A 9,733-nucleotide genomic window follows, 5' to 3' on the forward strand; every position below is an offset into this window, starting at 1 on the left:
GCCCGGGAGCGTTCAAAGATGGCCGCCGAGTGGACTGACTTGTCTTGAAAGAGACTTTAATAAAGATTGCTTGACGTAATCAGTCAACATAACTACGTTACCCTTTGTCATCGTGGCGCCTTCTCGAAATCATACAGCATCGGTAAGTGCTGTTCCCTTATCAATATTAAAATGTCAAATAATGTAGTCCCATATGTTGTTGCTTTCTAAAGAGTGTATCGCTTTCCAGTATACTGGGACTAATCATTAGTCTTTTTTGGCCACCAAAGCTGCCGTCAGAAGCCAAACATCGAAGCTAGCACTAGCATTATTCAACCCAACCACCAAAATATGAACGATCTTATTTTCTGCAGTTTATGGTTACTTAAAACCAGAATATGTCGTTGGTACATATGTCATTAGAGCTGGAGAATGTAATCACAGTTGTCATGTTTGTATTTATGCGATTCTATATGGGATCAATTCCATGCCACATATATTTGCAAAAATATAAAGTATTGCAAAATAAAATAAAGTTTTGCAAAACAAAAAAAGTATTGAGCAAACAAAAAAAAAAATTTTAAAACAAAAATTAAGTATCACAAACGTAAAATAAAGTATCGAGAGAAAAAAAGAAAGTTTTGCAAACAAAAATAAAGAATTGCAAAATATAAATAAAATATAGCAAAAATCAAGATGTAATTAATTGCAAAAATCAATGACTGTTGTAAAATAATCTAAAGATCTTTTATCCTTTTTTATCTCTGCAACAGATTTTTAGGCAGCAATGATTTTGCCACACATCTTTTTCTTTGCAATGCCTACTAATTATTTTGCAATGCTCCTTTTAATCTGCATTTCCATCACGTGTGAGCTCGTGATACCGTTTTGCCTTTGCGCTTCACTTTTCTCTGCGTTTCACTTTATGGCACTGTTTTGACGTGGGGGTGGAGTCAGGGGATTGGGGCGTGTACAACGGGCTCAGTGACGCCGCTCTGGAAGTTACGTCATTAGCTTGAGACACGGATCAAACATCATGGCTGAGCACAGGCATGCAGGTGGATCTCAGGTATATAAAGTTGATTGTTTCCTTTTATTTAATTAGCATTAAATGTGTTTTAACAGCGTTTGCTTCAGATAAAGAAGTTAGAGATCAGTTAAAGCGGTGGATTTATTAGCCATACTCGCTAACATAGCCAGCATCTGCAGTTTATTCTCTCTCAATTGATTGGACTATTGATTGATTCTTATGTTTATTTTATAGATTATAATTGTCTATACCATAGTATGTTGTCTTCTAAAAAATGTAAACTCCATATTTAGATGTAACATTATCACTGTTAAAGGAGACAATAAATAGATTACAAATAAAAAGTTAAACGATCGTAACAAACGTGTTCTGTCTTTAAAAATAAAGTTTTGAAATATAAAATGTTCACATCCCCTATATTCTTAACCCTGCGTTATACAGCTATGTGGCATGGGGGCATGGTCGTGTGTCGGTCTGCGGGAGAGAGAGAGCGGTAAGGCTTGTCACCTGGTTTGTAATTATCTCTAACACCTGTGTCTTGTTGTAGTGATACGGAGAGAGACATTTAAAGGGACGCCAAGTGTCGAGAGTGGATCCAGAAAGCTCCACAGACTGAGTGTGATATTGTTTTGTTTATGTTTACATTTCTACGGCGGTGACCGTCGTATGTTCGTGAAAGAAATTAAAGTGCTGATTTCAAACCTGCTTCGCTGTCTCCTGACTCCTCCATTGCTCAACGATCCTGTTCACAAGCTACTTAAGTTCTTACAATGCTCACAGTAAATGTCATCTCATGTAATGATTTGCCATGTCACATTTAGCAGAGAGAATATCTAGATGTCGTGACGAATCTTATTAGTGTTCTGACTCAAAGCTTCGGTCATATTCAGGCGGGTCAGCAGCAACAACAACAGCTTTCTCCTGCTGTTTCTCTGCCTCGAGTAGAGCAGGATATAACCAGGTTATCAGCACCTACTCTTAAGAATCAATCTGTTAAATTTGTTTTGCTTTTGCACAATTAACATAAGTGATGTTCTTTTATTGTTTGTAGATCGTTTCCTGGGATGCTTATTTGTTACGATCGTTTAACTTTTTATTTGTAATCTATTTATTGTCTCCTTTAACAGTGATTAATGTAACATCTATTTATGTATTTTTAAATATGGAGTTTACATTTTTTAGAAGACAACATACTATGGTATAGACAATTATAATCTATAAAGTAAACATAAGAATCAATCAATAGTCCAATCAATTGAGAGAGAATAAACTGCAGATGCTGGCTATGTTAGCGAGTATGGCTAATAAATCCACCGCTTTAACTGATCTCTAACTACTTTATCTGAAGCAAACGCTGTTAAAGCACATTTAATGCTAATTAAATAAAAGGAAACAATTATTATTATTTTTTTATTGAACACCAAGAACAGAACAAAAAACAGAATGTACATCTATAATGGCATTGGTAAGTACAGGTAAATGAGTATTAAGCAAGGCACATATCAGTTAAAATAAATAAATTAAATGTATAAAATAAAAAATACAAATACAGAGGGTCTCTTTATTCCTCTTTTAAGAGCTCAAGGTCTCTTATTATTCCAGCCAATTTCTGGGCCTTTTTACTTTACATACATTCCAATGCTGGAAAGAAATTACAATTCTCTTTTAAATACAGAAAAATAAGGTTTCGTCTTCATACATTTGGACTTATGAATGAAAAATGTGCCCATTACATTAATAAGAAATTCATTTCTTTTCTCGTCCAACAGCACTCCAAACATAACATGTTTCCTAGCAAAAGTGGGCAGTGAGTGAATCTTTGATTCCAACCAATAAGACATATTTTCCCAAAAAGTATTTGAAGAAAAACGAGAAAAAAGATGATCAGAACGTCTCTGTCAATTTGACAAAAAGTACAGGCATTTTCTTCAAAATTAAACCGTTGTCTTAAAAATTCACTTGACGGGTATACCCCATTGAATATTTTAAAATGAGTTTCCTTAAACAATCAACTTTATATACCTGAGATCCACCTGCATGCCTGTGCTCAGCCATGATGTTTGATCCGCGTCTCAAGCTAATGACGTAACTTCCAGAGCGGCGTCACTGAGCCCGTTGTACACGCCCCAATCCCCTGACTCCACCCCCACGTCAAAACAGTGCCATAAAGTGAAACGCAGAGAAAAGTGAAGCGCAAAGGCAAAACGGTATCACGAGCTCACACGTGATGGAAATGCAGATTAAAAGGAGCGTTGCAAAGAAAAAGATGTGTGGCAAAATCATTGCTGCCTAAAAATCTGTTGCAGAGATAAAAAAGGATAAAAGATCTTTAGATTATTTTACAACAGTCATTGATTTTTGCAATTAATTACATCTTGGTTTTTGCTATATTTTATTTATATTTTGCAATTCTTTATTTTTGTTTGCAAAACTTTCTTTTTTTCTCTCGATACTTTATTTTACGTTTGTGATACTTCATTTTTGTTTTAAAAAATTTTTTTTTTGTTTGCTCAATACTTTTTTTGTTTTGCAAAACTTTATTTTATTTTGCAATACTTTATATTTTTGCAAATATATGTGGCATGGAATTGATTCTATAATTCTAGCGCTGTCGGCTACCAGAGTCTATTGTTGTGACTCACTTTTTTGACTGTCCATAAACAGTCAAAAACCCAAACAACTAATGTTTGTCGTGTGCCACTCCTTAGAATCATTTGGGTTGTAATATTTCATGCTGTAAGTGATTTTGCACCAGCTAGTTGCATTCTTTGTTTGGTGCCATTTTAAGATGTCTTCTTTTCTAGCCAGGATATTTCTGTATTTAATAATGTGTCATATATTTGTAACAGGCATTCGGGTGTGAAAGGGATGGCGAGTCAGTCAATGGAGGTTGTTGCGAAGGCTTTGGAGCAGCAGATGCTGCAGACAGCGCGGATAGTGGAAGAGCAGCTGGATGCTAAACTGGACAATTTGGAACGGATGGATGAAGATGACTTGGAACGGCTCAAGGAGAAAAGGCTCGAGGCCCTTAAGAAAGCTCAGAAACAGAAGCAGGTGGGTATTATATAAAAAAAATAAATAAAATAAAACACTTTTAAACCCTCTAGTCTTAGTTTTGAAGTTTGTTGAACAGCTTGTTGTGGCATGTGATTAGAACATTTTTATCATTTATTTTTTATCTTTAACTTGTGATCATTATAATGCATTGAAGCAGATCAGATGTCCCACTAGTATGATAATACTTTTTAATCAGTGATGTGTTATTCTCAGGAGTGGATATCTAAAGGACATGGAGAATACAGAGAGATTCCAAGTGAGAAAGATTTCTTTGCCGAGGTGAAAGAAAGCAAAAATGTGGTCTGCCATTTCTACAGAGATTCTACATTCAGGTGCCCAATTTAATCATTTACTCTTCACTCCGATATAAACACTGGTTAAATTATGTAAAGGGATAGTTCACCCAAAAATATATCTCAGCTCTGTTGGTCCTCACAATGCAAGTAAACAGTGACCAATATTGGATGCTGCTTTTGTGTGCTTATTGGAGCTTAAAAAGTGATCTATGAAACTCCAGTGCTTAAACAATTTCTTCTGAAGTGATTCGATAGGTGTGCATGAGTAATTGATCAATATTTAAGTCCTTTTTTCCTATAAATTCTCCTCCCTGCCCAGTAGGTGGCTATATATCAATGATGAATGTGAATAGGCAAAAACTACAGAAGAATTCTTAATGAAGAGAGTGCTTAGGGGAGCTGGTGAAAGTGGACATTTATAGTAAAATATATAGCTGTCTTTGTGCTTTAGAGCTTAAAATTTTGGTCACCATTCACTTGCATTGAATAGACTTACTGAGCTGAGATATTCACTAGACGAAAGTCAAACACGAAGGTGAGGAAATTATGACAATTCGAATTTTTGGGTGAATGATTCCTTTAAGGATAAATGTTTTATTTTCAGAGTATTGTTCACATTAACTGTAAATCTCTGATGCTGTAACAAATCTTTTGTATATAATAATTCATGAATGCAAACAACGTTTTCAATGTATGAAAAATTATTTTTCTAAAGATGCAAAATTTTAGATAAGCACTTGGGTATTTTGTCCAAGAAACATCTGGAAGCAAAGTTCATCAAGCTGAATGTTGAGAAAGCTCCGTTTCTAACCGAGAGGTTGAGGATTAAAGTAATTCCAACATTGGCTCTGGTAAAGGATGGGAAGACTAAGGACTTTGTTGTGGGCTTCACTGATCTGGGCAACACAGACGAGTTCCCTACTGAAATGTTGGAGTGGAGACTGGGGTGCTTGGATATCATCAACTACAGGTAAATAACAACATGGGAAAATGTTTTCATTGGAAGATGAATGCTCTTTTGTCTTTTCATGAGGCTTATCCACCAATGTTGAAGCGATAGTTCAGCCCAAAATGAGTCATTTACTCACCATCATGCATCCCACATGTGTATAACATTCTTCTGCTGAACACAAAGATTTTTAGAACAATATTTCAGCTCTGTATGTCCATACAATGTAAGTGAATGGCGACCAAAACTTTGAAGCTCCAAAAAAGCACATAAAGCCAGCATAAAAGTAATCCATACTGAAGTGGTTTAATCCGTGTCTTAAGAAAAGATATGATAGGGGGCCTGGATAGCTCAGTGAGTAAATACACGGACTACCATCCCTGGAGTCACGAGTTCGAATTCAGGGCATGCTGAGTGACTCCAGCCAGGTCTCCTGAGCAACCAAATTGGCCCAGTTGCTAGGGAGGGTACAGTCATATGGGGTAACCTCCTCGTGGTCACTATATTGTGGTTCTCACTCTTGGTGGCGCATGGTGAATTGTGCGTGGATGCTGTGGAGAATAGCGTGAAGTCTCCACATGCGCTATGTCTCTGGTAACACGCTCCATAAGCCACGTGGTAAGATGCGCGGATTGACGTCTCAGACACGGAGGCAACTGATATTCGTCCTCTGCCAGCCGGATTGAGGCAAGTCACTATGCCACCACGAGGACTTTGAGTGGGAATTGGGCATTCCAAATTGGGGAGAAAAAATAAATAAAAAGAAAAGATATATCATATTGCTTCTGAAGACATGGATTTAACCACTGGAGTCTTAAATGTAGCAGGGTTTTTTTTTGTTTTTGAGCTTCAAAGTTCTGGCCACCATTCACTTGCATAGAATGGACCAACAGAGCTCATATTTTTCTAAAAAAAAATTTTGGTTCAGCAGAATAGAACGATCTGGGATGGCATGAGGGTGAGTAAATAATGAAAGAATTTTCATTTTTGGGTGAACTATACCTTAACTGTATTTCTATGCACTATACACAAACACTATTTCAACACAGCATATTTGTATCCCGTTTCCTTCTAGTGGGAATCTTTTGGAGCCCCCAGCAACTGGGCAGAAGCAAGGGTCAAAGTTTACCAAGGTGGAGAAAAAGACCATCAGAGGCAAAGGTTATGACTCAGACTCTGATGAGGATTAGAGAACCCATATATTAAGCTCTGTGTTTCTCAGGGCTTCCTACATAACAGTCCAGAGTCTTGTAAAACCACATTGTGGTCACTTGTTTTTTTGCAGCATGTATTGAATTTCTTTGTTTGATCAATTACTTAATACAGCCACCTGAAAAGGTGATAATTCATACTTACCGGTAAACCTTTTATCTAAGTTTGATCTGTGGAATTGAACCTTTCTACAAAACAGAATTCTGGTTAAAGTTCACTTTCTTATTAACTAAAGAAGATTGAGTTTCTTCCAGACAGATTGCACGGAAGCTTGTTTTACTTAATGGTGCTAACATGAAATTAATATTTTTGCCTCTGATGGACTGATGCTATGGTCAGTGGGCATCAAACAAGTGCCAAGGAAGCAAACTTCTGCATTCCAATATGAATTCCCACATCTTTCTCCCACTGATGTGAAAGAAAAAAATCCTGCAACCTTTCTTTTGTAGCAGTACATGACTTATTAAAAAATATATAATTTTCAACATGTGATGCACTCTTCTGTTCTGGTAATGAAAAATGTGGCCATATCAATGATTTAAACACTAAATGACTCGAGTGACTTGTGTTTTGAATAGCAACTGTGTACAAATTAAAAGGAATGTTTAGATAATTGAAACCTTTATTAAACAAACAGCAAAGACAAACAACACAGACGGTAGGCCAAAAAATCTCAATGGCTTTCTGGTCAAGCGGTTTAAGGAGACATTTCACTAGCAGCTCCCCTCTGCTAGTCACATATGTGTCAGCCATATCCTCCTCTGCAGGTAGTCCATAAGGGAGCTTGATGGGCTGAATCCTGCACACAAGGATATCATTTACATAGCTAAATAGGATGGTGTAAAATCAAGTTAAACAATTTCTATAAATAAAATGATGAAATGCAAATGCCCAACTTCACAAGATGCTTAATTATTTTTAGCTGATTGTTTACGGAGAGGGTGTTCTTGTGGATACGGGGTACATGTGCCTAGTGACAATAAACAAGATTTACTAAATTATAAGTTTTAGTGTAGTTTTACATTTCTCAAAGGTCAATGCAGGGATACATAGACCACAGCCCACCTTCATAAGCCTCAACCTCTTTACAACATTTCTTTCCCAATAGGGTCGTCGCATTGTGCTTTTAACCCGTGTCACTATATGCAGTTTATGAGGCTGTTCTGGAACACCACCATACTTATGTTCCTGAGATCGCTCCTCAAATACCTAAAAAAAAAAGAGGGTGCAATGTCAGTTCTCTCATTAAATTGAATCGATAAATATGATGGATGCACATTTGAATCATCACATACCTGTGGAGGGATGTGGCTCCTGGTGAATTTAGTGTGACATGCTCCATGCAATGGACACAATGTGGCTTGTGTAAGATTCTGCACCGAAAAAGTAAACATATGGGTCAATGAGTTGATCCTAATTGTATTTTTTTTCTTTAAATTTGCCTGAATCTATTGACTTACATTAAAAAAAATGCAATAAACACAAAATAATTACTTAAAAATTACTAATAAAAACCTCTACTATAATGAAAGTGCGTTCAGTTTCTGAGATCAAAGTATTTTATTTTTTGGGGCTTAAAGTAAAAAAAGAAAAGAAAAAGCTGTTTTGACATTTTTATGTAAGATAACATTTTGTTCATGTTATAACCCTGAGAAAACTTATTGATATTCTAAATAATGTGTTTTTTTTTTTTTTTTTTAAGAATGTAATCTCAAGAAAAGTATAATACCTTTTCCTTGATGGTTACACCACCTGCATTTTTAAGTCATTAAATCTTTAGTATTTATTTTTCACTTTTAGCATAAACACTTTAAAGAGGACAACAACATAAGCTTTAAATACAACAAACAAATCAACTGAATATATACACCTGGAACACCTGCTATGACTTTCTCTCCTTTTTCACCTCTCATAAGTTTGCGTCCCTGAACGAAGAAAATGCTATACATTTATGAAACCAACATTGACACAAGTATATCATTTCTACGAACTCAGTACATGTCTTTCTTTTACAAGACGTTCAAAAGTTTTCCCATTTTTATCATGTCAATGGCCCGCATAACTCTGACAACCAGAATCGTCAGATTCTAGTATTGAGAATCACTACTAACGGTTGATGGGTTAAATGTGGAACAATCTCACCTTCGTGACAGCGGAGGCAGCTGGTATATAGTCCTGCCATGACCACACGTTTGACTTGAGCGTTATCTACTAAGGTTATTAGCTAGCAAGCTAGCTTGAGTGAATTAAACCACATAATATTGAGCAGAGACGAGTCACAGCTATTAAAATGATTAAGAGAAATTGGAACGTTCATGGAGCTCTGAGCACAGACAGCGAATGTAGAAAGGAAGTCCGTCCTCACAGAGCCAATCACCTTTTAGAAACATGACATTGCCTGTCAATCAACTCTATAATGCGCATGCGCATTAGCTATACACGCCGGGAAAAATTGCGTTTTTAGCGTAATAAGAGGTAAAGAATGTCCATATATGATACCAGTATCGTCAGATTTTATTTTTGATTTGAAATATGTTTTATGATCGTAATCTTGACCAACTGATTTTGAGATTTTGGTATTTCTCCATTCAAGTGCATAGGAGCTGCTCTGTCATGACTGAAATTAGCCTCCCTAGAGCGTTCCAAAGATGGCCGACAGTGGACTGGCTTGCTAGAATACCTTTGATTAAAAGCGGTACAGCACTCAATAATTGAAGTATTTATTGGCCACACTTACATCAAGGATTTTAATGTTATTTACAAAATTTCCCTTCGTTATATTTTAGAGTAAAGTTACCATAATTAGCTATACAAACACTACACTATATTGCATATGTCAAATATGTAGACCGGAAACTGAAAATGGATTCTTTGAAAAATGCTTTAGAAATGCATTTCAAAATAAAAGTTATCCTGTCCATAGCCCTCTCTTCTGTTCGCCGCTGCAGTTGAAGGCGATGTAACACTGTCGCACTTTACATTCACGAACATCAAAGGCCCTGAAGCTTCCAAGTAATTATGGGAAGTGTGATTTGCAAGACCTTTCCCAGATCACTGTAAAGGATCTGGATGCCATCATCTTCCCAGGTTAGAACAGAACACCTTTCTTATTTACGTCTGTTTTTGATAGTATGTCCATATAATCTCTAGCTCAGAATTTAATTTAATTTAGTGTGCCAGTGAAAAAGCATCAGGATTGACTTTCTTATA

At 36.3% G+C, this 9,733-nt stretch overlaps 1 protein-coding gene and 1 long non-coding RNA gene across 3 annotated transcripts; one reads left to right on the plus strand and one right to left on the minus strand.

The window, feature by feature from the left end:
- Window positions 1-7,010, plus strand: LOC127658975 (thioredoxin domain-containing protein 9-like). Its single transcript, XM_052148565.1, has 5 exons — window positions 1-142; window positions 3,859-4,063; window positions 4,280-4,398; window positions 5,078-5,332; window positions 6,387-7,010. Exons 2-5 carry the CDS (start codon window positions 3,878-3,880, stop codon window positions 6,499-6,501), a joined length of 675 nt encoding a protein of 224 aa, XP_052004525.1. The 5' UTR covers window positions 1-142; window positions 3,859-3,877; the 3' UTR covers window positions 6,502-7,010.
- Window positions 7,011-7,160: 150 nt separating this feature from the next.
- On the minus strand, window positions 7,161-9,144 carry LOC127658976 (uncharacterized). 2 transcript variants are annotated; one of them, XR_007972481.1, is made up of 4 exons: window positions 8,666-9,144; window positions 7,819-7,896; window positions 7,589-7,732; window positions 7,161-7,322 (listed from the first exon to the last, which is right to left on the minus strand). It is a non-coding gene; the product is annotated as an uncharacterized LOC127658976 (long non-coding RNA). The 2 variants fall into 2 exon arrangements; XR_007972480.1 differs by having other exon boundaries at window positions 7,161-7,732.
- Between the last annotated feature and the right edge of the window lie 589 nt (window positions 9,145-9,733).

This window comes from Xyrauchen texanus, chromosome 18, assembly GCF_025860055.1.
Source record: "Xyrauchen texanus isolate HMW12.3.18 chromosome 18, RBS_HiC_50CHRs, whole genome shotgun sequence".
NCBI lineage: Eukaryota > Metazoa > Chordata > Actinopteri > Cypriniformes > Catostomidae > Xyrauchen > Xyrauchen texanus.

What these genes read in the sequence shown, in the direction of transcription:
- LOC127658975 (XM_052148565.1), top strand. Translation starts at nt 3,878, where the DNA reads ATGGCGAGTCAGTCAATGGAGGTTGTTGCGAAGGCTTTGGAGCAGCAG. An exon ending in AAGCTCAGAAACAGAAGCAG is followed by an intron (nt 4,064 to 4,279) that starts GTGGGTATTATA and finishes TGTTATTCTCAG; the next exon opens with GAGTGGATATCTAAAGGACA. An exon ending in TTGGATATCATCAACTACAG is followed by an intron (nt 5,333 to 6,386) that starts GTAAATAACAAC and finishes GTTTCCTTCTAG; the next exon opens with TGGGAATCTTTTGGAGCCCC.